This window comes from Heterocephalus glaber, unplaced genomic scaffold (genome assembly GCF_053883595.1).
Source record: "Heterocephalus glaber isolate CG9 unplaced genomic scaffold, H.glaber_assembly_v1.0 deba00001578, whole genome shotgun sequence".
Lineage (NCBI taxonomy): Eukaryota > Metazoa > Chordata > Mammalia > Rodentia > Bathyergidae > Heterocephalus > Heterocephalus glaber.
Genome location: NW_028258359.1, coordinates 1,083,809 through 1,111,647, shown reverse-complemented (window position 1 = coordinate 1,111,647; position 27,839 = coordinate 1,083,809). Strand labels below are relative to the sequence as shown.

Genomic DNA, 27,839 nt, shown 5'->3' with positions numbered 1-27,839 from the left:
AAACCTACTTGGCCTGATCTCTAAGTGCCTTAGCTGAGGCCCTGGCCCTTTTCTCTCTTCCCTGGGGGGCCTCATCCACTCGCCCACTCTGAATGCAGTGGAAGTGGGGAACTGATCCCCCAGCCTGCCCCTCCTGCCCTCCAGGTAAGAGACCTGCCAAGTCACATGGTCACTCTCTGGTTTGCTTTTGAGGAACAGGCAGCCTGTTTCCAAATTGACTGCACTGTTTTACATTCCCAGCACTTGGCGGGCTGAGGCAGGAAGATTGCTGTGAGTTCTAGGCTCGCCTACATAGTAAGTTCAAGGGCCACCTGAACTGCATAGAGAGATCTTGTCTCCCTATGTTATTGTTATTTCTCATGTGGTCATTGGCTATTTGTTTATTTTCTTTACAGCAATGTCTATTCAAATGTTTTGCCCACTTTTTAATTTCTTTGTCTTGTTGAAGATAAGAGACCTTTACATGATCTGGATAGAGATTCCTTAGAATATGCAGATTTACCTACATTTCTCCTATGCATTGTTTCTTCACTTTCTGTATGGTTTACTTTGGTTTCTTTGGTGTGTGGGGGGGGGGGTTGAGACAGGGTCTCACTGTATAATTTAGGTTGGTCTTGAACTCCCTGTATAACCCAGGCTGGCCTCAAACTCATGAGGACCCTCCTGCCTCAGCCAACTGAGTGCCAGGATTAAATACATGTGCAATCACACTTAGTCTGGAGGTATTCTCTTTTTTTTTCCTTTTTCTTTTTTGAGATAGGGTCTCAGTATGTAGTTCAGTTCAGGGTGGCCTTGAACTTGAAGTGATCCTCCTGCCTCAGCCTCCTGAGTGCTGGGATTACAGGTGTGCACGTATTCTTAAGCACAGAGATTTGTTTCATTTTTTAATGAGGAGAGAGAATCACTTTGCATTTGAGACCAGTCTAGGCTGCATAGTGAGTTTGAGGCCAGCGTGAACTACACAGCGAGACTGTGTCTCAAAAAACAAACAACGGCTGGGGATGCAGGTCAGTGGCACTGCACCTGCCTGGAAAGTGCAAGGTCCTGAGTTTGATTCCCAGCACCCCAGAACCTAAAAAAAATAAGAAAAAGAAAAAACAACAACAATAAAGGTTATTCCTTTCTCTCTAACTCTTGATTTGACTTGTAAGGATTTATTCTACGAGATCAGATTTCATCTGCATGAAATTACCTTCTAAAGTTTCACACTTCTGTTTCTGTTCCACCAGCATGGCAAGGATTCCCAAGCAAAGACGTCTGCTCTGGAGGTGCCGTGCCATGTCTGCGGCTGCCTGAGGAACAAGCCGGGAAACAACGGAAACGCTGTAAGGTAACTGGTCCCTCACAGCTAAGACTCACTTCCTTCAACCAAGTGCACAGCTTACGAGGCCACCTGTCGAGAGCTCCCTGGTCACTTCAGTCCGGGGATGGCGAACCTTTTAGAGCTTTAATCTCTAGCCAAGCACTGTCCAATAGAAATGAAGTTTCTAGTAGCCATATTTGAATAAGGAAAAGGAAACAGGTAAAATGATCAATATTTAATAAGAGTTGAATCGATAGTTTATTTATCATGACCAATATAAAATAATTTCCCATTGAGCATTTAGAATTTAGGGTGCATCTTACACGTCAGCAGATTGCCTGTTGAACTAGCCACATTTCCCTAGCCACAGTGGCCACAGGCTGCCCCAGTGGACAGCATAACTGTAGCCTTTAAATCTGGAAATGGATTTCAGATGTTCTGTGGTGATCAAATCTAGCTTAAGCTTTTTATCTTTTTTTTTTTTTTGGTACCAAGGATCAAACTCCAGACCTTGTGCTTTCGAGGCAGGCAGTGGCACCACTGAGCTAAATCCCTGGCCTAAACTTTTTATTTTAACCACAGATTTTTTTTCCTAACCACAATTATTATACACCCTGATAACATGGCTGCTTGGATAATGAGGTGTATACAACAGCAATCATCTGCCAGGTAGACATGCAACCAGAATTATATTTACAGATTTTAGAGATTCCAATTTGCGTTCATAGTGACAAGTAACGTTTATTAAGCATTTGTTCTGTGCCAGGCCCTATAGAAGTAGTTGAATAAGTGATGAAAATACATCTGTTATCTCCATTTTATGGACAGGACACTGGCTGAGAGAGGTTAATGAACTTAGGCAAGAGTGCAAAATTCTACTGACCCTTAAAATGAATCCATCCACTTGCAGATATTCAGAGAATTTCAATATAAAACCATGAGAGAAAGAAATTGAGTCAGTTTCCCCTTCCTATGCTCAAATCATGCATTTACTGAGGGCCTATTCTATGCCACGTCCCTGGGAACTGTAGCTTCCCAGCTGTCCCTGGCTGGGGTGCACTAATCAAAGCAGGCTGCTTCTGCCCACCAGCTTGGAAGTTTTGATAAGTAGTAGTTTAAAGAAATGCTGGAGATGGTGGCACACGTTTGTAATCCCAGTACTTGGGAAGCTGAGCCAGGAGGATCACTGTGAATTCCAGGCCAGCCCAGGCTAGATAATAAGGGTTTTTTTGGTACCAGTGATGAACTCAGGACCTTGTGCTTGCAAGGCAAGTGTGGCGACACTGAGCTAAATCCCTAGCCTTATAGAAGTTTAGGACCAGCCTGAACTACATAGAAAGACCCTGTCTCAAAAAACAAAACAAAAGCCTGGGTCTGTGCAGTGAGAGGTGTCAAGTATTTCACTAGTTAACTCTAGATGAGGACGCCTTTAGTTGCCAGTTTTAGAAACTCAGCAAGTTAAATACTGTACTAGTGTTCAGTTCTGAAATCATTCAAACTATAAAGGGCATTTAGCGTCTTTACCTTGCCTTCCCAATCTGTGACAAATGCAATGCTCTCTTTTTTTTTTTTTTTTTAATTGAAACAAGGTCTCATTATGTAGTTTAGGCTGGCCTCGAACTTACTGTATAGCCCAGTCTGGCCTCAAACTCACAGCAATCCTCCTGCCTCAGCCTCCTGAGTGCTGGGATTGTAAGTGTGCACCACCATGCCCGGCATTTATGGGCTGTCTTTGTACCATATCTGAGCTATTTTTTTAAAACAAAAAGAACACTCTTACAAAACAAAAAGAACTCTGTGGGAAATGGGCTTGTAAATGCAGTAAATATCACAAACTGGCCAGTATTATAAATTTCCCAGAGGCAAGTCCCCTGATGAAAGTACAGTCCCCACCTAATAGCCTCCACTGCTATCCACTGTCAGGAACTTATAATCACCCCAAGTTTATGGGAATTAGCCCATTTGAGCTCTCTTTAATTATTAACCTTAAAGTCTTTTCCTTCCGTTGTTTTTGGTACCAGGGATTGAACACAGGACCTCGCACTTGCCAGGCTGGTGCTGTGCCACTGAGCTAAATTCCCAGCCTTCCTTCCCTTCCCTTTTGATAGGACCTTTACAGTGTTAAAATAAGGCTGGACAGTGAGTCCATGTTCTAACAGTTGATGTCACTATTAATACAAAATTATTGTTTTTAGCCAGAAGTAATCTTGTTTATGCTTTGCCTCATCAAAAAACAAGCTCCCTGTTTATTTTTTTTTTGGTACCGGGGACTGAACTCGGGACCTTGTGCTTTCGAGGCAGGTGGCAGAACCACAGAGCTAAATCCCTGGCCCTTTTTTTCTTTTTAAGCTCCTTCCCTTGACAAACCTACAGATTTATGTTAGAGTATGTTTTACTCAGTAATTTCTAGTGGAATCTATGTAACCTACAGATTCATTGTCAATAAAAACACATACAAGAGCAGATGTTAAACAGTGAGCCCGGACCTGGTTATTCCCTGAGCAAGGTAGGAGTAATTCATCTTATTCCATGTTACTTCACTTATTAAAATTAGTATGTAATTCCCCAAATTTAAGAATCTTGGATGAGAAAGAAGCGTCCTCGGAATCTTGATGAGCCCAGTATGTACAAAAAAAATTTTTTTAAACACAAACAACAAAACCTGTCCCCAAATAATGTACATAATGTCCTGGTCTTGAAAGTGTGAAGAATGAAGTGTTCTACCTAATTTCAGTTCTACAAGTTTGTAACCTATGAAGAATCCTATCGCTATCACAGCTAAAATCTTCTCAAGAAATTTCTCTAGGAACCTATTTGATTCCTTATCAAAATGCTGGTAGCAGTCACAAGCTCATATGGGTCCCGGGGTCTGCACAGTGGCCCCAAGGGACGCAGAATTATCTAAGAGCAAATGCTTCAGCGGACTTTCCAAGAGTAGACAGCCAACAGGAAGTTAGAGTGCCTAGCTCATCTCTGAGGGCTGCTGGGCTGGGGAGCTGCTGTCCTTCTCACGCCTCTCACTAGGGAAACATGAGTCATTTTTTTCCACGGTCAGCCTTAGCCCAGTCACCGCACTGGGCCCAGGGAGGTCTCCACAAAGGGCCCTGGATCCCGCATGTGCTCTCCTTCTTAGGCAGCGCAGCAACCGGGCAGCCAAGCCCGCATCACCTGTGCACCGGGCCGCGGGGCATGGGTGCCTTCAGCAAGCGCTGGGAGATCCGTCCGTTAGAGGCGGAAGTGTCTCTCTCGTCACCTCCCAGCCCTTAAGAGCCCGGGATCCCCAAACGAGGGCACAGCCTCCGATCCCAGGTGGGAGCGGGTGTGCTACGTGGACGGCCCAGGGCCGAGCCGATGACCCCTCTTCCGGGCGGGCCCAGGGCGAGTCAGGGCGAGCGGCAGAAGGAAAGGGCGGCCCCAGCCCGGGCCCCGGGGGAGGCCGGAGGGTCTGCCGAATGCAGGGGTGCGCAGAGGCTGGGGTGGAACCCGCGTGCGAAGTGGACTCCGAGGGACCCCATGGGGGGTGGGCCCGAGGCGCCGAAATCTCCCGCGCTCAGGAGCTGGCCCCTCCTCCCAGCCGCCTGCCCGCCCCTCGCCACAGCCCGGCGCGCCCGCCGGCTCCTCCCGCGGCCCCCGCGACGTGTCGCGGCCGCAACCCCAGCGGCGCAGCAGAGCCGACGGCCGTCCGCCCCTCAACCACCAGCCCGGCCAGGCGCCCGGCCAGGCGCCCCGCCGCGCGCGGCCTCTGACGGCACTGCAGGGTGCGTGGCCAATCAGCGCGGCCCGGAGGTGTCTGGGCCCCGCCTCCGGCGCCCTGGACCAATGAAAACACCGGCCCCGGCGGCCGCGGCGGGGTGAGAGGGCGCGAGGCCCCGCCCCGTCCTCCCCGGCGCCCTCGGCCCCGCCCCATCCCGCCCGGCCCCGCCGCCGCGCGCCGCCGCTGGTGCCGGTCTCGGCGCTGGCCCCGCCCCGCCCCTCCGGCCGCCAGCGCGCCTCACGGCTCCGTCTCCTTCCTCCCCTCTCTCTCACGCCTAGCGCAATGGCGACGGCCGCGGCGGAGCAGCAGCAGTTCTACCTGCTCTCGGGGAACCTGTTCAGCCCCGAAAATGTCCGGAAACAGGCGGAGGTAAGCGACGTCGCCACCCTGGCCTCGGAGCGCCCCCCGGCCTCGGCCCTCGGCGGCGCCGTGCAGGCCAGGCCCGGCCCGGCGGGCGGCGGCCCGCGGCCCACGTGCGAGGCGGCCTCGGCTCCCGCTCGCCCCGGCCTCCCGCCGCCGCACACGTGCCCCGGACTCGCAGCCGTCCCCGCCCGGCCGCGGCCGCGCTGCGCTCCTCCGCCCTCCGTTCCCCGCCCGTCCCCGTCTCTGCCGGGAAACTGTGTCCCGCCGGTCGCTGCCTTGGCCTTTTTCTCCATTTCACCCCTTTCTCGTTTGTAGTTCTAACCTCAGAAGCCGCTTCCCCTCTCCTCACCCACCCACCTAGCCCCACCCCGCTTTTGTAAAGTTGACTTTTAGGGTTTCTTCCTAAGCTTCCACCTTCCACTGCTCTGCCTTCAGACAAATTTCTTTGATCTCTGGAGATTTGTGGTCCCATATATGGGATGTACTGGGACTTCCGTTGTCTAACTGGGTCAATACCATATGTTTAAGTCTTCGATTTTATTACGTCTAACCCAAATCCCCCCCATCCCCTTCCTCCCCCTCAGTCTCTCACTCGCTCTCACACACACACACGCACACACTCACTTCGAGACATTATTTGAAATACATCTGTAAGCTCATTTGCGGGCCAGCCGAGGACACACCTGGTTACCTGGTTCGGGGAGAAGACTGACATTGCATTGTCAGTATTGAGAGAATGACTTAGATGAGATAGTTAATCTCCAGGAAAGGGAGAAACTTTTCAGTAGTCGACCATTAAACTTCATTATATATGGAGTTCTTTGCAACCATGTAATTGAAGATCTTTGTACAACCCACTGAAGGAAGTTGACATTTTTTACAGAGCAAAAATTTGACATAAAGGTAATGAAATCGAGGGACAGGTCCTCTTTTGGATTCATTGGCCCTAAAGGAATTGATAGTTATCTTTTAAGCCACAGTGGTGTTAATACATGCTTTGAATAGATTTAGAATAGGCTGGAATTGCAATATATGAAGTAAAACTTCTAGAAACTCAGTTCTATAGGAAAACACTTTAAACTATTAAAACTATCCTGATAACTTTTTGTTCATTATACATGTGATACGTGTTCAGGGTAAAAAGTGCAAACAGTGCGGATAGTTTTTAACCCATTCTCCGAAAGTAACCACTTTTAAATGGCCCGTGAATCTTTTACAAGCATGTATTATATACCTGCTTTACTTGAATGGAGACTAACAATATACATTACTTTGCAACTTAATTTTTTACTCTCTATTTCATATTGCTACAGAGTTTTAAAACACCCCGAGACCATACCTTATATACATAAGATGTATTATTTATGTGTCCCCCTCTGAATGGATAATTGAGGTTTCTAGTGTCCTACTCTTAAGAAATGGTACTGATGGGCCAGGGATTTAGCTCAGTGGTTCCGCCGCCTGCCTCAAAAGCACAAGGTCCTGAGTTCGATCCCCGGTACCAAAAAAAGAAGAAATGGTTCTGATGAAAGAAATACATCTGTACTTGGCTTTGTATGCTTTGTGAGATTTATTTGTAGAATACTTAAAAACAGCATTTGTATTTAGAATGAAGGTACATGTATTGCATGGAAAAGAGGGAGTCAAGAATTCAGGATAGGATTATGCTAAAAAAAATTTTTGATGCTTTCTGCTAACCCTAGAGATAATTTCTCACCCAAGCGAATTCTTGGTACCAACCCATAATAGAAATTTCTGTATGTTACACAGCAGAACAGCATTGTAATTAGTAAGCTAGTTCAATTCTCCCTCTGCCCCTCCAGTTGCTTAAGTCTCTATTGTCAAGCCTAGTGGAGAATCTCTCTTCTATTGAACTAAACACTAGGGTCTGGTTCAGCTTGAATTCCAGTTGGTGCCTGTTGTAAATCTTCTATCACTCGCATCACTTTGGGGATAACTTAGCAGCATTCAGCACATTTTCTCATAAAGAACAATTGGAAAGAAGTACTGTTATTCTCTTAGTCTCTAATTCTAGTGAAAACACCCAGACACTACATTATAACTTTCTTTGTATATCCTGAGAATATATGTCAAGTACTGTGGCACAGAGCTTTCTAAATTTGACAAAAAGTAAAAGCTAGGGAGGGGTTCTGTGGTACCTTGTAATACAGTACTAAGTTGATCTGAGAATAGGGCTTAGGAAAACAAAGTATTTGAGGAAAGAAATGGCTGCACATAAAGATACCTTAGCCCCCTTTTCGGGGTGGGGCAGGGGCTTTATCAAATAAGCCTTTCACAAGTGGTCTAAATAAAATTGAGTACTCCATCTGATAAAGTAAATGTAGGGCTGTTTTCCTTGAACTAAAGAATTGGCAAGGGCTCAGTAAATATCTTTGTAATTTACTCAGTCAAAATAAAAATACTTAGTTGACACATAAATACCAAACTGGTGACCAAAGTGGCCTGTATTCAGATAAAAGATCAAATACAATAAGAAGCTTTATTTTATCGTTAGTTGAAATCATTGAAGGGCATTAAAAGCTTAGTTTTAAGACTTTTTCCATTGTGTGTCACTTGACAGGCATTATATTTTATTCCTGTTTTTTAAATCTGGAAAGGTTTTCCTCCTTCAGCTGTACAGAAAATGTTTTCTATTTGATGAGATATTTTTCAAGGATTTGAGGGCTGGTGCTAGGAATCAAACCCAGGGCCTTGAGCAGGCTAGGCAAGCCCTCTTTCACTGAGCTACATTCCCCAGCCCTGTTTCTTAATATTTGAAGAAATGATTTGAATGCCCTTAAGTCTCAGGTAAATAACATGAATGAACAATTGAATAAATAATTGACATAACAAATAAACAAATAGTTCACAGTTGAATATCCATGATGTTTATGACTGGACTTTTTATATAATATAAGCTTAAGTATTTTATTAATGACGTGCCTGGATTTTGTATTCTTTCTTAACATTCTCCATACAGATTTGGTTCTTTATTGATTCTACTTTTTTTTTTTTCAATACCAGGGATTGGACTTATTGATTCTAATATAGAACTTCCTTGTTGAATTGAAGGAGGGTAACATATTGAAAAATATGCCTAATTGTTGAGGGACCAAGGTATTTATGAGGTAAAAGTTGACCCCTTTCCCGTTTTCTCTTAGAAGGTAGGCTCTCATAAATATTTATGGAGTGAGTGAGCCGAGCACGTACTAGTGTTTCTCCTTTGTGGCAGGGAAGTGGAGGGGAAATCTTAACATTGTATGATTGTATCCGATAGAGACAAGTAGAACTGAAATTTATTTGCCACATCCCTGATAACATTGAACATATCAGGATTAGTACTAGGAATAGTCTTAGAAATAGTCTTTACAGTATTTGCTTTATTCTAATGTACTAGTTACTTGGGACCCAAAGAAGAGATACCGTATCTACCTTTTTGGGAACCTAGTCTGTTTAGACTAAGAGTTACAGGTTCAGCTTTAAGGCTGTGGGGTTTTTTGCCAAACCTTTATTGGCACTCTCCTGGTTGGATATAATAGATTTGGGTTATCCCAGTGGGACATATCAAGAGGAGAGACCCTCTCTTAGGAGTCAGATCCCACTTACATTAAACTCTTCCACCACTGGCTTCTGATTTGTTATGGAATAATATTGATTGGTTGGTTGATTGATCTTTTTGAGACAGGGTCTCTTTATGTAGTTCAGGGTGGCCTTGAACTCACTATGTAGCCCAGGCTGACCTCAACCCGAGTGGTGGGATTACAGGTGTGCACCACCACGCCCAGCTAACGTTGAATATTTGACTCAGTGTGTGCAAGTCTATTGCAGTAAGCATAGTCATACTAGTGTCCCACTGGGCAAGGATAGAGCTCCTCAAAATTGATAGCAGGTTTTCTGAGAATGCCAGCCAAGAGAAGAGTTTTTTTTCAGAGACTGGAAATGTAACTGTGGACCATTTACAGCATCCACAGTGGACCTGGGGCTCTGCCAGGCACATGGAATCAAGAGATTTTTATTACACTGTTGTGCTGTGAGACATTTTTAATGAAAAGTTTTACTAGTTTTTGGGTGATTTGGGTAAAAAGTGGAAAATCTCAAGGTAAATACCCACTTTTGCAATTGGTTTGTGAATATCTTGAATTATGTCATTTTTGGATAAATTCATACCCTCTCAGCCGTGAATACTTTTTGGCATGGTTTTTAGTGCGTAATCCTGATTGCTTTATGTTAGAGCAGAACTTGAGGTTATCGGGAGATTTTAAATTCTCCTTTCCCCTAAAATCTGTTCTTCTCTGGACTGAGATATTGTTCAGAAGTTTGGAAACTGCACAGCACTGCATAAATAGAACTGTGCAATTGAGTACCCCAGGCCCCCGGAGATGAAACCCAGAGCTTTCAGTGCCAGAGATCTGGAGTATGGTCGGCCTTGGGAGACCAGAGTTCTGCCTGTCATTTATTACCTTTGATCTGAGCAAGTTGTAGAAGGTTTAAACTTTTATTTCTGTCTGAGCATCTCGGGGATACCAGGGAACACTTACAAGGTAGATGAGTCTTTTAAGTAGCCTGACTTTTCTCCTCTTGTCACTTTCATCGAGAGAAATCAGGAGGTGCCAGGGTTGTATGGCAGTGCTTTGAACTTGGACTGCTAAGAAATTAATGTTCTCTGCAGTAGACCCTTCAATGGATAGGCGAGAGAATGGATTGTTGTTTATTTACTAAGAAGCATTTTAGAGAAGATTCCAGATGTACTTAAATTGATTTCTTTTGCACCATAAAAGAATGCTATTGTTAGAATGTTTGCACATGCACATTAATCTGTACAGTTTCAGCTTACTTTACAACCAGCATATGCTAGGTGGATCTTGCTTTTGTTGTTTGTTTGTTTGTTTTTGGGGGGTACTGGGGATGGAACTCAGGACCTTGTGCTTGTGAGACAGGTGGCGGCACCACTGAGCTAAATCCCCGGCCCTGGATCTTGTTTTTGGATCCATTCTGACAGTGTCTTTTAATTGATGTCAACTTTTTATTAACAAATTTTTTGATTTTACATTATTAATAGAGAAGAAAAAAGTGTTCTAAGTCACAAACCCTTTTGTTAATAGATCCAGAAACGATATTAAGAAGTCTTTTGAAGCTGGGTGTGTGGGGCACACCTGTAATCACAGCACTTGGGAGGCTGATGCAGGAGGATTGCTGTGAGTTTGAGGCCAGTCTGAACTACAGAGCAAGACCTTGTCTCAAAAAAAAAAAAGGCCCCCAAAATAGTCTTTTGAACTGAGCTCGGTATATGACTATAATCCCATCACTGACAGAGGCTGAGGCAGGAGGATCACAAGTTCCAGCCCGGCAGTAATGACTTAGACCTGTCTCCAAAAAAGTTTAAAAAGAGCTGGGGATGTAGCTCAGTGTGAGGGCCCCAGATGGATTCAACCTCTGGTACCACAAATGAATTAATAATGAAAATTAAGTTTTCTGACTAAATTTCTCCTGACTGTAATCCACTTATGTATATAGTAGGGCTTTAGCAAAATCCTTGCTTGAACGAAAATGTAGCATAAAGAATTTGAGTACTTCCTTTTCCCTGACTTGCTTAATCTGAGGTCTGTGACTGGTGGGTGTAAGTAGTGGAGATGTCAACCACTTCTTCATCCTGTAGTCTCATAGATGTCAACGAGATAGTAATTTCCTGAAATATGAGGTGATAGATATTAAATGAGCACTTATTTTACAAAGTAGCTCGAGTTGTATTTGACCATTCTTTGGCCCTGAGTTTTACAAACTAAGGAGCAAAATTGAGAAAATGTATATACAGACACCTGAGAAACATTGATTGTTTTCCATTCTTCCTTTCTTTCACTGGTTTACTAATGAGGTTTTTTAACATATTGTAACATTTCATTTTATTTTCCATGCAGGAAACCTATGAGAATATCCCAGGCCAGTCAAAGATCACATTCCTCTTACAAGCCATAAGGAATGACCACCACTGCTGATGAGGTAAGGTACTGCCTTCGTATTTGGGAATGTTCGCATTCTTATGAAACAAGTTAGTGTGGCTAGATGATAGTTACAGTGGATAATTAAAATTACTTACTGCCAAAATGTCAACTTACTTACTTTCTTTCTTCCTTCCTTCCTTCCTTCCTCCTCCCTCCCTCCCTCCCTCCCTCTCTCTCTCTCTCTCTTTCTCTCTTTCTTTCTTTCTCTTTCTTTCTCAGGGTCTCACTATGCAATTTAGGCTGGCTTTGAACTCACTATGTAGCCCAGGCTGGCCTTGAACTCACAGTGATCCTCCTGCCTCAGCCTCCTGAGTGGTGGGATTACAGGCATGTGCCACACACCCGGCTATTAACTATAATTTTGAATTTATTTGCTAAGAGCTATTTATGAGTTATGATTAATTTGTCGAAGTACTCTGGATTACAATAGTTTCCTTTTTCCACTTAAGGTGATATGGTCAGGGTAGATAAGGGTTAATTGTTTCATAAGTAATTACGTAAGAACTATGTGAATTCTGCATCTCTAAAAATTGTTTTCTTGCACTGAAACAGTTCATTCTTCAAGAAGAAATTAGTTCATTGAATTTCTTAATGTTACCAAATATATTTTCTAATCAGTTTAGGCTGGCACTCTCATGTTCTCTCATAGCACTGAGAAAGCAATATGAGCTGGGTATGGTGATGCACACCTATAATCCCAGCACTTGGGAGGCCGAGGCAGAAAGATTGCCACAAGTTTGAGGCCAGCATGAATTATAGAACAAAACCCTGTCTCAAAACAAACAAACAAACAAAAAAAGCAGTATAAAATGCACTAGTTTTTTTTTAATGGACATCAAAATGCTGTTTCTTTACCTTATACTTTTTCTTTTGCTTTCTTTTCTTCTTTTTTTCTTTTTTTGGTATCACGGATTGAACTCGGGTCCTTGAGCTTGCAAGGCAAGCAGCAGAACCACTGAGCTAAATCCCCGGCCCATTATACTTTTTCAATAATAAAGTAAATGCCAAATACATAAGGCAAACCTCTAAACAGTAAAATTCAATGGCTGCTTTGTCTTTCAGATTAACACATCTTAACTACTAAATTTTGTTGTTTTGGTGGGGTTTTTTCCCCACTACTAGGAATCAAACTCAGGATCTTGGGCTTGTCAGGCAGGCAGGTGCAGTGCCACTGAGCTAAATCCTTGGCTCAGCTACTAAGATTTTAAAGCCGAGAATAAAATTACTGAATTTTTAGAAAACTGTATTAAACTTTACTTAAATCTTAATTTGATTTAAGAATTAGATGGTGGCTGTAAATTGGTCTCAATGTCTTGATTGTGGCTTCATTGTTTTGGGAACGTGTGTGTGTGTGGGCATTGTATACAATTTTTAAAACAAGAATTCTAACCATTTTGAATTATTTCTATCTACAACATACATCAATTTTTTTAAAAGTTTGGTATCTGTTAAGATAAATATTTTCAGGACTTGTGAACATGTGTTTTTGACAAAGTTGATTTGTTTTCACACAACTTGTAGATGAGCATGTTTCTCATATTGTGACAAGATTATCCTGACATTATATAGTATACCATGTACCTAATTTTGCCTGTTTTCTTTCATATTAAAGCTAATATTATTTACAAAAAGAATTTTGCTACTACCATATACTGTTCAATAAAAAGATTTGCTGAAACACAATTGAGAAAAAAACGCAAGTATTATTTATATAACTTTTTGTTGGTCACAGTTCCAAAGTAGTAGTGAGAGTAGCGACAGCCTGGAAAAAAAATGAGAGCAGGAAAGATCAGATTTGACACTGTAGTGTTTCACTGGTTTAATACATCTTGGATTGCCGTTTGTCTCAGCTTTTCTTGATAATTCTCAGAAATTATACGTAATACACAAGTATATATTCCAAACATTTAAAAATGGGAATCGAATGTACATTTTGAGGTTAATTCTTACTTTTTAGGTATTGGCAACTTGTAATGTTTGTTTACATGTGAGAAGCATAAAGGTAAATGGATTTCCTAGTATCTGATCTAAGAGGCTAATGCAAATGGACAGTTATGTAACAAGGTAGGCCTGGCAAGGGCCTAAGGCTTGGTGGAAAGCACTTCTCTTTCAGAGTGAGGGCCAGACGGCAAGGTAGGAAAAGAGCATTACGGGGTTTACACTGTAAGATGTATTTTTCTGACAAAGAATGTATATTAAAAATAGGAATTAAGGGGCCAGAGGTTTAGCTCAGTGGTTCTGCTGCCTGCCGTGCAAGCGCAAGGTCCCAAGTTCAATCCCTGGTACCAAAAAACAAAAAAAAAAGAAGGAATTAAAGAGCATTTTATCCTTGCTACAATGTTCCCATTAGAATTGTGATGTGTTTAGGAGTTTCTCCCACCTATCAGTAAAAATGGCTTATTGGGTGGTACCTTCTGTTATGATAGACGTGTGTGACTAGAGTTTTATATATTTCCCATTGTTTTTTAACTAAGTGCTTTAGAAATGAAGTAGGAAAATAGAAGAGTAAAGTATATCAATGGAGAATGAGTCTAGTTTGTTGGAAATATTTTCTCTGGTAACACATGAAGTTATCTATTTATAGGCTAGACAAATGGCTGCTGTTCTGCTAAGACACCTTTTGTCCTCTGCATTTGATGACGTTTACCCAGCTCTTCCATCGGATGTTCAGACTGCCATCAAGAGTGAGCTACTAATGATTATTCAGATGGAAACACAATCTAGCATGAGGAAAAAAATTTGTGATATTGCTGCAGAACTGGCCAGGAATCTAATAGGTATGTATGCAGGTAGATTTTATTATGTTTTGAGGGGAGGGAGGAAAAGGGCCTTTCTTTTTTTTTTCTTTTTTTTTTAATGGAATCATTTAGAGGAAGATTTGTGGGTACCTCAGTACTATTCATTCTGTTCAAAATGAATGACATGGATTCTGCATTTAAAGCCAGAAATTACAGATGTTTATGAAATTTAGTCACAGTATTTACCTGTTGGTATTCAAGACTTCCATATGGAAAAGTAATTTTTTAGTTCACTTGAGAGATGTTACATTCCTCTTTAATCTGTACAGTTTTAGAAGTACAGGCTACCAAACAATATAACTTACTTTGTAGATTAAACTTGTCACTTGAAGTAGAAATCAGTGGGCTCCAGGTGCTTTTGCTATTATATATGCACATTGATAAATTGTATACATATGCTATTATACTACTATACTTTATAGATTATAAAATGCTTTGAAATATTTTTAAAGAATGAGAAAATGAAAACATTTTCTGAAATGCATTTTTCCAACAGTAAAAGTTTTGGTTAACCAAAAATATTAATAATGTAATTGCAGCTGAATATGATTTTTGTTTGGTTTTTTTTGTTTTGTGCATACTAAGCACACACTTCACCACAGCTGCACACACACACACCCCCGCCCCTACCTTTTTTTTTTAACATGGATTCATCGGTGCCACTACGCATTGTTCATGTAGATCGTATTTTTAATAGTTGAAAGGGTATTTCATAAAGATAGGGACTAAATGGGAGAACATTGTTGATTGTACTTAGCACATCATGACACTTTTAATCTCAACCAATAACGCCAAAGTTCTTGTTGCATTCAGCTAGCAGACTGTCATCATTTTTTTGATACGAGATTCTTAGAAACTAATAGGGAAAATGCCAACTTTTTTATATTTTAAATAAATGAATTCAAAATCTACTGGAACTCTTAATTTGGGATAGTTTTAGATTACAAAATTCAATTTTTGGGCCAGGGATTTTGCTCAGTAGCGCTGCACCTGCCTCATAAGCACAAGGTCCTGAGTTAGATCCCCTGTACAAAAAAAACCCAAAATTCTATTTTCAAGTTCTAAGCATGCAGGTGCAAATTTTTATAAGTGACAATATTTTTGATTCAAGATCACTTAATAATAGAAACATTTTCAAATACTCAAAGTACCCAGTTACATTTTTTTCCAAAGTGCCTCTTTTATTTCCCCAAAAGTATTGTCTTTAGGCTGAAGGTACTATTTATTTTGTTTTGGCTGGGGCTGTAGCTCAGTGGTACAGCACTTGCCTAGCATGTGAGAGGCCCTGGGTTCAGTCCCCTAGCCCTGCAAAAATGGGAAGAGTTTTATTCTCATGTTTTCTTAAGCACTACATTGGCTAGTCTGTTTCCTCCTTTCCTTCCTTCCTTTTTTTATCCTTTAAAGAGATGAAGTATCACTAATTTGCTCAGCTTGGTCTCAAACTCAAGGTTAAGTCTTAAGATCTTGGTGATAATGTAACAAGTGAGTCTTGTAAGTAGCACAGTAACTTTTGTGCCTTTTTTTTTGGTACCAGGTACTGAACTCAGGACCTTGCGCTTTCGGTGGAGCCACTGAGCTAAATCCCCGGCGCCTTGGGCTACTTTTTTATTACAAAATATCATTAAAAATCTGTACTTAAAGCACCTGCCTGGCAAGTATGAGGCCCTGAGTTCGATTCCCAGTACTAGAAGAAAAAAAGGATAAAAATCTATTTAAGTCTTGTTAAAAAGTACACATATTGTGTGGACATGGTAGTACATGCGTATAATCCCAGTGCTCAAGGAGGCTAAAATAGGATCACAAATTCAAACCCAGCCTGGACAATTTATTAAGACCCTGTCTTTTTTTTTTGGTACCAGGGATTGAACTTGGGATCTTGCACTTGCGAGGCAGGCAGCAGAACCACTGAGCTAAATCCATGGCCTACCTCAAGACCTTGTCTTAAAATCAAATATAAAACAGGACTTGGGATGCAGCTCAACATGAAGACCCTGGGTTCAGTCTCCAGTAACTGAAGAAAAAAGTCAGGGAGAGAGGAAGAAAATAATGAACATACTGATAACATCCTATATCATTTAAAACTACAAAATACAAGCACCTGCTGTGGGCCCTGAGATTCTCACTCTGGTGTCTTCTCCAGTTTGAAAGTAATAATTTTGTTTTCAGAACCTTGCTACCAGTTCTTATCTCTGCCTCCTTTTACCCACCCCCCTTTGGAACCTGGGGCCTTCACACTGAGTGAGGTACATCCCCAGTCCTTAGTATTTTTGAGACAAGGAGTTGCTGAGTTGTCCAGGTGGCACTCAAACTTATGATCTTCCTCCCTCAGTGCTGAGATTAACAGGCATATATCACTGTGCCCAGCTTTTTTAGACTTTTAATAACAATAGTAGATACAAAGGATTTAGCTGGTCAAATATTTGCATAATTTAAAATACTACTTTCTCATGAAATTCTCCCTAGAAGTAACTGCTGCTAATAACTGTTTATGTAATCCAGATGCACAAGTTGTCTTTTTATAAGATGCCATTTTATGATTACAGTACTTAATTGTATTGGGATTTTATAAAATGTAGAGCAACTGACGTTTACACTACATATTTTACATGAGGCTTGTGAAATAAAAGGGTTCACCCTCGGTATTCTTGAGTCAGACTTGCATACTTTATGCTTGGATTTTTGTACTTTTAGATGAGGACGGCAACAACCAGTGGCCTGAAGGTTTGAAGTTTCTTTTTGTTTTGTTTTTTTGTATTAAATTCTTTTATTGGTACATTGTAGGTATACAACACAAGTTTACATTTCTCATTGGGATTTGTACCTTTATATAATGCATCTTGGTTCTTATTTTTTCCCCATTCCTAGCCCTCCCTTCACGCCCTCCACCCTTCCCTATTTACAAAGACTTTATTTCCATTTTTTCCAGTTCTCATCATTTTTTCCTTTCCCTTCTTTCCTTTCCCCTGTGCCTCCCACTACCCCTACCCCTTTGGACCTTTTCTTCCTATTTTACATTATCGATTATTCATTCTAATAATTGGTACATTTTAGGTATACAATATAATGACATTCATCATTGGAAATTTGCACCTTTACATAATCTCTCTTGGTTCTTGTTTTTCACCTTTGCCCAGCCCTCCCTTCAACCCCTCCAGCCCTCCCTATTTACAAAGATTTTGTTCCTATTTTTCCATTTTCTCATATTAATCCCATTCCCTTCTATCCTTTCCCTTAGCCCTCCCACTTCCTTCCCCTTTGCCCCTTTTCTTCCTATTTCACATTACCTATTATACATTTAGTCCTTATTTACACTTTCAGTTTCTCACACCAGAGAAACTATTCGGTATTTATACATGTGTGTCCTATTTATTTCACTTAAGAGTATTGCCTCAATGTGCATCCACTTAGCTATAAATGTCTCTAATTTCTCATTTTTTATGGCTGAGTAGTACTCCATTTTATAAAAAAACCACATTTTCTTTATCCAGTCTCCAGTTGATGGGCATTTGGGCTGTTGCCAAGTTTTAGCTATTACAAACTGTGCTGCTATGAACATGAGTGCACGTATATCACTGTGGTATGATTCTTTTAATTCTTTGGGGAAGATCCCCAGCAATGAAATAGTGGGGTCAAATGGGATTTCCAGTCCTAGTTCTTTGAGGTATCTCCATACTGATTTCCACAGTGCTTGCACCAGTCTACACTCCCACCAGCAGTGGAGCAGGGTTCCTCTTTCCCCACAGCCCCGCCAGCATTTGTTATTGGTTGATTTCATGATAGCAGCCATTCTTTCTGGAGTGAAGTGGAATCTCAGCATTGTTTTCATTTGCATCTCTCAAATGACCAGTGATGTTGAACATTTTTTCATGTATTTATTTGCTATTTCTACTTCTTTGTCTGAGAAATGTCTGTTCATTTCAGATGCCCATTTGTGGATTGGGTCTTTAAATTTGGGAGATCTGATGTTTTTAAGTTCTTTATAGATTCGAGATAGTAGACCTTTGTCTGAGGAAGAGCAGGTGAAGATTTTTTTCCCACATTGTGGATTGTTTCTTCATACTGCTGGTGGTTTCTCTTGCTGTGTAGAAGCTTTTTAATAAGAAGAGATCCCATTTGTTGATTGTTTGTGCTAGTTCACGGGCAACTGAGGTTTTGTTCATAAAATCTTTTCCTACACCGATGTCTTCAAGGGTTCTACCTAACCTCTGTTCCAACTGGTTCAGAGTTTCTATTTTAATATTTAGATCTTTAATCCATTTTGATTTTAGTTTAGTGCATGGTGAGAGATACAGGTCTAGTTTTAATCTTTGGCAAGTTGCAGCCCAATTTTGAAGTTTCTTTTTGATTCAGTCAGCTCTCAAAACATGGGATTGCGGGAAGTTGCCCTTCACATTGTTGTGCCCAGATCACGAAGTCCCCAAAGACCACCAAGGAGCCAATTCCAATGTAAACACATGAGGGTCGTTTATTCAAGCTTGAGCAGGGTCACTCAACCATCACCAACGCAGCAGATCAGGATTGAGAACCCCAAATTCCAAATCAGCAGGGTTTTTATTGTGGCTACTGCAAGGTTTGGGGATGTTCCATTTAGCAGTTACATGATTGGTTGATATTTGGCAAGCATGGGGTTTTGAGGGATGGCTACATGTAGAGTTTATGGGAAAAAGGAACAATCAGCACATTGACAGAATGTTCTATAGATAATGGGCCCGGGAGCATCTGTTTTCTGGGCAGACAGAGGATTGAGTTAGGAGCTGTGTCTCTTTTTTTTATCTGTTGTCCCACAGCAAGGACATTTTATCATTAGTTTATGGCCACAAAGGAGACTAGGGGAATAGTTGACTTCAGTGAAGTGGAATTTATGTCAAGGCCACTTTACTGTCTTATATTTAAGATGGAGTCACACTTTAAAATGGAGTTAGTTAGGTCTCACAACATATTCTGGTATATACATCAAACAATTTTTTTAAGTTTAACTTTGTGAATGTATGAAACATTGTAATTTATCAATTTAGCCTAATTTAGCTTTGGGGAGGTAAATAATGCCTTTGATAAACTTTGTATTTGCCTTGAAAGAAGAAAGGCTGTTTATTTCACACACTGATTTTTTTTTTTTTGTCTTTTATGATTTTGAGAATTTTCTTGGTTTCCTCTCCTTTAGTCTAGAGGCTAACAGTACCAAATATAGCTTTTAGATCACTACTGTTTTAATAACGGTCTTGAATAAAAAGAGGAGACTGCTAGTGAGTCCCCATTGTGTTTTAAGTGTCCTGTGACCTTGCTGCATAATATTTTAACAAACTTCTGTATGCTTATAACCAAATGGTTTAAGTTTAGAATTAGGTGATTCTTTTTTGCCCTCTATGTTAACCAGTTTTCTACTGTGTTTAAAATATGATTAATACATTGGATTTATAACTTTTCCAGTTGTAGGCTGTACACACAGTTTTTACACATACATTATTTTCTGCTTTAGTTGTCAAATGTATGTGGTATATTTCAGTAACCCAGAAGTAAACACCTTCCCTTTTAATTATTCACCAGATGTAAAGTAGAGTAGAACTTGGACTCCTACCTAGGGTCACCAGGGCTAGAAGCAGCAGGTAGTCAGAAAGCATAGTTACTGCCGTTACCTCTGAAGCCTCCCAGTTGGCTCTTCTGCTCTCCGACACACAGCTCAGCTTCTGGCGGAGACCAGTTGGGAAGAACAGGAATGAGGCTGAGAATGGGCTGCAGAGTAGCCTCTGTGCCCGGCCTAACCTTGTGCTGCTTGTTCCCATTCACTCAGTCCAGACAGAGAACTGCCTAGAGCATACGTAGATGATGTCTGACCTAAAGATGAGTGTATGTTTTAAGTCAGGGAAACCGTTCATTAGAGTTTCTAACTTATGCTTTACAAAGATATAATGAAGCTTAAAGAATGCTCTTGAATCATCTTTTAGGAACTTTCCTGGAATTTTTGGGAACCAACAGCAGCACTATTTAGATGTCATCAAACGGATGTTAGTTCAATGTATGCAAGATCAGGAACATCCATCGGTAAATAATTTCAATTTCACTAATATAAACATCTTAAACTTGTGAAAAAAATTAATGTATTAGGAGATTAGGGTTTTTTTACATATTAAAATGTAAATGCTAGTTCTGTTGATAAGGAAAAATTTCATCTTGAGTGAGAAAATTTGACCTTGACTCTTTCAAAAATTGCTTGATTTCTTTTACTCTTTTATTTATTTAAAAAAAAATTTTTTTTTTTTACTCTTTATTTTAGATCAGGACATTATCTGCTAGATCCACAGCTGCATTTATACTTGCAAATGAGCATAGCATTGCTCTGTTCAAACATTTTGCAGACTTGTTACCTGGATTCTTACAGGTAAGAAAATAGTGTAGAATAAATTGTAATTATATTCCATATTGCTTTTCATTGGTTTAACTTTCATCAGAGTTCTGTAGTACAGACATTCATTTATAAAGTACACATTTTTTGCCAATTATATGCTGGTGCTAGGGTTACAGCAGTAAAGACATGCAAATCAGTCCCTATTGAGCCTACATTTATTGCACTGGACTCTTTTTACTCCTTAAAGTATCCAGGTACAGAATTTTTCTATATCGCAAATAGTATAAGCACTTATATTCTTAGTATTAAATAACCACATAGGTTAAATTAATCAGATAACCTAAGATTCAGCACCCATTTTATATAAGGAGAAACTGCAGAGGAGAAGATTAAAAATTTACCCAGAATCACAGTGTTAGTAAAGGGAAGAATCACAATTCAAACAAATCAGATCGTGGAGTCCTTACTGTTAAGCACAGGCCTTGTAATTGTTTGCATTGTAAAGTAAGTAGTTTGTGATTAACTTATACTAGTTCCCACAGGCAAATTAATGCTTTAAGGATACTTTTTGCCTTATTCAGAAAGCAGAATAAGATTGGATCACTTAGGTTAAAGATTCTCACCTTGTCAGACTTGAAACCCCCCTTTTTTTGACAAATATTTTGTAATTTCCCAAACACTATCCTAAAATGAAGCACATAGGTAATCTAACTCAAGTAAATGCATGATTCTTTAAAAATATCAGTATATCCTGCCTCGCAAGTGCAAGGCCCTGAGTTCGATCCCTAGTACCACAAACAAACAAACAAAAAATTAGTGTATCACTACAACTAACTACAAAGAAGAAATAGAGTAATTTTTAATGAAATGACCTACTTTTCCATACAGAAGTGCTTATATGACTACACTTGAAAGTCATAGTAGACTAGGTGATTTCTAAGTGATCTATGCAAATGTAATAGCTAAAACTGGACTGATACAGAAGTATCATCGGCAAATTAAACACCAGTATTATTGCTTATGTTGATGATACAGTTTCTTGAACAAGCTTTGGACAGAGCAATGTGTGTGTCCATTCTTGATTTTGTTTGTTTTTGTTTTTTGAGACAAGGTCTCCATTAGTTCAGGGTGGCCTCAGACATGCAGTGATCCTTCTGCTTCAGCCTCCTGAGTGCTGGGATTGCAGGCGACCGTTCTTGATTTATATGGTAGTTAACTTTTGTTGGGGATCACTGTATAGTCCTCCTTTCGTATCCCTGGGGATTGATGCCAGGACTTTTTTTTTTTTTTTTAACGTGTATAAACTGGTGTGTTATTTACATATAATTGATACAGAATCCTCAGGTATAGCTTACTTACAATACTTAATAGGATATAAATGCTACGTAAATAGCTGTTGTATTGTTTAGGGAGTAATAAAAAGGAAAACAGTTCTTACATGTTCAGTATATGTGCATGTTTTTTTCCAGATGTTTTTGATCCTTGCTTGTTTCGGTCTGGGTACAGAGGACCAACTGTACATTAAAACCAGTAAAAAATAATTTGTGGCTCAGGTTCTAGGTTCACATGATTTTCCATTTTTATAAATTTTTGGCATTTCTGAGATGCATTGCTGAGATGATCGTGTGAATCCTTTACAAGCTTTCGTGTCACAGGTGCAGGACAGTATCCCTGGTTTTTGCTCAGCCTTAGTCATGTGACAACTAGGAAGCATTCCTGGAAACACAGCCATTGAGAGCTTCCGAGTTAAGAGGGTTGAGTGGAGCCAAAATTGAAGGTTTCTGTGTGATAAAAAGTTTTTAACAGAATTTAGTGGAAGTTTTCTCCTCATGTTGTCACAGTGAAAAGATAAAATTCAGTGATAAAACTTCCAAGTGTATATGCTGTCATTTAGTGTTTTATCTAAAATCTTTAGTTACTGCTTAAACCTAATCCCACGGATTCTTATTCCTTTGGATTTTAGGGTAAGTAAAATGTTCACCAGAAATTAATGTTAGATTTTACGGTGTCCCCTTAGATACCACAGTGACCAAACTTCACATTAAAGGGAGATAAAATGGGTAGTCTGGGCACTCTGGGCACTCAAAGGGCCTAGTATTGGTGTGTGTATGACAGAGTAGGACATGGTTATAGAAAGGAAAGAGGAAGGGATTCTGTGTGGTTATAAAAGAGTTCCTTGACAGTCTTAAGTTTTGTTGTGGTAGTTGTTAACACTGGTTTCATTTTGACTTAGGTTTTTAAAGTGTTTGACACATAGTAATTGTACACATTTATGAGGTACAGTGTGACATTTGGGTACGGTGTATAGTAATCAAATCAGAGAAACTAACTTATCTAGCACCTCAGACATTTATTACTTCTTTGTATTGGGAGCATTCAAAATCTTTTCTGCTAGCTATTTTGAAGTAAAGATGTCATCAGTTCATTGTTGTGAAACATAGTTACCCTACTGTCCTATACAGAACATAGGGAGTTTTTCTTCCTGTCCCACTGCACCACTATGCATTAACCACACACACACACACACACACACACACACACACACACACACAGTTTTCAGGCTTTGGTAACCATTATTCTATTCTGTACTTCTATGAGATCAACTTTCTTAACTTCCATGTACGTATAAGAACATACGATATTAAAAAAGGACGTATGGTATTATTTATGTCTGTCCCCAACTTATTTGAGTTAACTGAATATCTTTCAACTCCATGTTGTCGGAAATGAAGAATTTTCTGCTCTTTTATGGCTGAATAATATTCCATTATGTATGTATACCACATTTTCTTTTTCAATTCATCCATCAGTAGACACCTGGATTGATTCTATATCTTGGCTGTTTGAGTAGTGCTTTGTAGTAGTACAAATGTTTCTTCAACGTACTGATCTTAATTCTTTTGGATATATATATATACACAGTAAGGAGATTGTGGTAGCTCTGTTTCTAGTTTTTTAAACCACTTTCATACAGTTTTTCCATAATGGCTATACTAATTTACATTCCCACCAACAGTGTATGAGAGTTCTTTCTCCATGTATGGCATTTGTTACTGTCCTTTTAGTTTTTTGAGGGAGGATCTCCCTTTGTAGTTAAGGCTGGCCCTGAACTCACTGTGTAGCCCAGGCTGGCCTAGAGCTCACAACAATCCTCCTACCTCAGCCTCCCAATTGCTGGGATTACAGTGTGTGCCACCACGCCTGGCTCCGTTATTATCTTTTTTATTATAGCCATTCAAGTTTAGTAATAGTCCTCTGTTGACTGCCTCCTAGGGATGTTTTGGCTAATGAGGTATCATAAAATGAGTCTTTTTTTTTTTGGTACCAAGGATCGAACTCGAGTCCTTGCACTTGTGCAGCAGGCGGCGAAACCACTGAGCTAAATCCCCGGCCCCATAAAATGAGTCTTGAATTCAGACTTTTTTATTTCTGTTCTTTCTCTAGGCTGTAAATGACTCATGCTACCAGAATGATGATTCGGTGCTAAAATCCCTTGTTGAAATCGCAGATACTGTTCCAAAGTATTTGTGTCCTCATTTGGAAGCAACTCTGCAGCTAAGTCTGAAGGTAAATAAAATACTTCAGTAAATGTTGTTTCATTTTTCAGGCAATACCTTAAAGTATTAAGTGTGTATCAATGTGTCTTTGTAGTTGTGTGGAGACACCAGCCTCAGTAACATGCAGCGCCAGCTTGCCCTGGAAGTGATTGTGACCCTCTCAGAGACCGCAGCAGCCATGCTAAGAAAGTATACTAATGTCATTGCACAGACTGGTAAGTCAGGGGTTTTCAGAAGCTTATGTGTAATGTGACAGAATTGCTGGATAAATTCCTGAAACTTACGTGATTTCTCAGATTTCTTGAGAATATAATGAATGTCTCCTTCAAATTAGATAAAACTGGCATGCATCTCCATACATGTATTTTTGGACCCAGTATTGTGGCTTAACTTTTAAAACTTTGCAGGCTCTTGCAACCTCTTGTTAAAAGTAGAATTTCTGTAGTAGACAGTGTGATAGACTCTGTTGTATCATTTATATGTTAAGTATTTAAGAAAATTAATATTCAAAAATAATTCAGCAGGAATATATAGATATCGTAGCAAAGTGAAAATCAAGATTACATAACTGGTGTTACTAATGAAGAGAGGATTAGCACACAGATCTGACACTGATCCAGGCTAGCTTCACTATATTATGTTGCTTTGTTTTATGTTCTTTGCAGGAAAAACTTACAAAACTATCATACTTGATCTTAGTGGTTTGGAAATACTACTTTAAAGTTTCATTGTGTCAGAATAAGAACTTAGGAACCAACCTGACTGCTTTCTGACCTAGCCATTTCTTCACATGCCAATAGGTATTTGAACACTAGGTTTGGAAAGTAATTATATTGCTAGATTTATTTTGTAGCATCACCTTTTGTTATACTGAAGTAGTGGTCAGAATTTCAGGAAATTTTCCCATCAAAGACAAGAAGAAGGGGCCGGGGATTTAGCTCAGTGGTTCCACCGCTTGCCTCACAAGCACAAGGTCCTGGTAAACCCCCTCCCCCCAAAAAACGAAGAAGAAGGGAAGTATCCTCACTGTCACTGTTCCTGTTGTACTGACAGTTCCAGATGGTGCATTGAGATACAAAATAAGAATTAGAAACAAAGACGCTGTGTGTTTTTTAGGGTGTGTAATTGTCTACCAAAAAAGGAGGTAAATTGTCAGAATTGATCAAAGGATTTAGCAAGATTGTTATATATAAGAATATTAAAAAACAGTTCCTATATATCAATAATAATTACTTTGCTAATTTACTAGAAAAGGAAAAACCGCTCATAATTGAAAACCTGATTCAAAATCAAAAGATGTGTAAACCTTTAGGGAGAAAATAGAATAACACATTGAAAGACTAGTATAAGAGGTAAACTTTAGTTCTTCTCAACAATAAATCCAATATCATTTCAGTCAAAATCCTAATAGAATTGGTCATAATAGAATGGATCCTAAAATTGGTACAAAGGACACAGGTCCTGGAGAATGGGAAAAACAGTCTTCCAGCCCCATGTAACATAATAAAAAAATGGGGCTTGATTAAAGACCTAAATATAAATAACATTTGACATGTAAAATGTAATGGTACAGAAGAATTTTTAAGCCTGTCACAAACCATAGATACAAACACTACTATGTTTGCAAATACTAAGTCAGAACCTTTTGACCAACTAAATATTTCAAATTAAAAAACAAGTCACAGACTTGAAGAAAATAATTGTAAGAGCACACAGTCAACAAAATTTTGTCATCTAGAAAACAGACAAAGGCCAAGAACGGGAAAATCACGGAGGAGGATTCTGTCCTCAAGAATGAACAGTCTCAGTAGAAGCAAGTGTAGTTGTGGGACACATTGTCAGAAAGCCTGGCAGTTGGGGTAGTGACAGCGGCGCTGCTGCTGCTCCTCCAAGGACTGAGTCCGGCCCCAGCGCACTGAGCACACTGTTGTGAAGTCAGGCAGGCTTCCTAGGCAGCTTCCAAAACAGTGTAAGTGTATGCAGCAGCTGAGGGGAGTCTTCAAGATTTCTAGCAGTACTGAAGATAGTTGGAACAGTTTCAAGCCCAGGCTCACACTTGCTGAGGAGGAGACGTGCAATAATCTCATCTAATTGAATTCTAAGAAGAAATTAGAAACAAATTGTTTATCAGCAGGATTGAGTAGTTCTTTTATCTGTTGGATTATATAATTAATGAAGTTCTCGTGTTGAAAGAAAAAGCAAATTGCTGAAGGTACATACAGTATGATAGCATTTAATGTATTTGTAAAATCTCAAAATAGTATGTGATTTTGTATACAAGTTTAGAAGTCTAGTTCAATGTAAAAACAGTTTGGGAATGAGAGACACTTTGTGACACCTCTGGTGAAAAGAAGAGGAAGGGAATGCAGTAAAATTTGGGAATCGTAGTGTTTGACTGTTCTTAATGTTACCTTTAAAAAAAGATCTAAAACAATTAACACATGCAAACAGAACCAGCCAGATTTTGGGGCACCAGCAAATATGTACTGGTCCTTTGATAGCCATGGGAGATTACTTCCAGGTCCCTTTTATAAAATAGCACAGTACTTATATGTATAACCTTCTCACAACATCTCATATACTTTAAATCCTGTATTTGGTTTTTTTGTTTGTTTTTTGTTTTGGTACTGGGGATCGAACTCTTGGAACCTTGCACTTGTGAGGCAGGGCGGCTTGTGAGGCAGGGCGGCGGAACCACTGAACTGAATCCCCAGCCCTAAATCCTGTATTTGTTAACTTACATGAAATAGAGTGTAAACACTGTGTAAACCCTTAAACTGTAGTGTTAGGGGAGTAATAACGAAGACAAAAGGTGTACTTGTTCAGTACACAGCTTCCCTGAATGCTCTTGATCTGAGGTTGGTGAAATCTAAACGTGGAAGCTATGGACGCCAAGGGTGGACTGTAATTAGTTACCTTGCTTCACTTTCTTAGAGGCAAAGTAAACTCTCACTTAAAATTCTTGTTTATAATGAAGGTGATACTGACAAGGTTACAGAAAGTCACAGTCTGAGTGCGAACTGATTCTTCGCTTTAGTTCCTCAGATGTTAGCCATGATGGTTGATGGTGGCCTGTAGGATGGTTTTCCTACAGGCCACTCCCTCCACTCACCTGAACCTGAGCAACGCCCCAGGGCCAAGCCCTCTGCCCCAATCCTAAAGCTTACATTACATGGAGGCAGAGAAAAGAAATCCAAAGACCCCTAAGCCTCCTTTGGAAAATTCCAAAATTCCAAACCAAGAGGCGTGCGCAACAGGCCCACCGCCATGACCTGAAGTAACCTTTCTTCACCTGGAGCTCATAGAACGTTCGGGTGTATGGACTGCATCTCTTGCATCCAATTCTGACAGTGAATTATGGAAAAGGACATGTGCAGTAGGTGCAGCTGACATGACTCAGCGCCCTGTCAATCCTGTCAGTCACAATCTTGAAGACCCCAAAGGGAGGCACCCCAGAACCTGTGCAGCATTTTAAACCCCTGCACCTTATGCCCCCAGTGCCCAGGCCATTTTCCTGTCACAGGTGAGAGCCTGCTGTCTGAGTGCACTATCACCTTAATAAACCTTGCTGCTGTTTCGTTGCCTTAGTGTGCCATGTCCAGCTCTTTGTTCATCTCATGCAAGAACCTGGGAGCCTGTTCCAGATCCCATCACCCACAGTAGCACAGTGATCCTCAGTCCAAAATGCCCCAGCCTAAGGTTTTCCAGACTTAAAACACAGA

General features: G+C 40.3%; 2 protein-coding genes across 3 annotated transcripts in view; both read left to right on the top strand.

The window, feature by feature from the left end:
- Nucleotides 1-27,839, top strand: part of LOC147823480 (dedicator of cytokinesis protein 9-like) — a 248,003-nt gene that overhangs the window by 208,371 nt on the left and 11,793 nt on the right. Inside the window, 8 exon segments of the mRNA XM_087193072.1 lie at nucleotides 1,230-1,330; nucleotides 5,336-5,426; nucleotides 11,336-11,417; nucleotides 14,004-14,196; nucleotides 20,160-20,256; nucleotides 20,489-20,593; nucleotides 24,005-24,127; nucleotides 24,212-24,332. Coding sequence (XP_087049198.1) covers nucleotides 1,230-1,330; nucleotides 5,336-5,426; nucleotides 11,336-11,413 — 270 coding nt within the window. The 3' untranslated portion in view covers nucleotides 11,414-11,417; nucleotides 14,004-14,196; nucleotides 20,160-20,256; ... (1 more) ...; nucleotides 24,005-24,127; nucleotides 24,212-24,332.
- Ipo5 (importin 5) overlaps nucleotides 24,212-27,839 on the top strand; it is a 139,292-nt gene continuing 135,664 nt past the window's right edge. Inside the window, exon 1 of one of the 2 annotated variants that reach the window (XM_087193070.1) lies at nucleotides 24,212-24,332. In XM_087193070.1, coding sequence (XP_087049196.1) covers nucleotides 24,315-24,332 — 18 coding nt within the window. In that variant the 5' untranslated portion in view covers nucleotides 24,212-24,314. The remainder of the gene's footprint in view (nucleotides 24,333-27,839) is intronic. The other variant, XM_087193069.1, reaches the window with a different exon arrangement.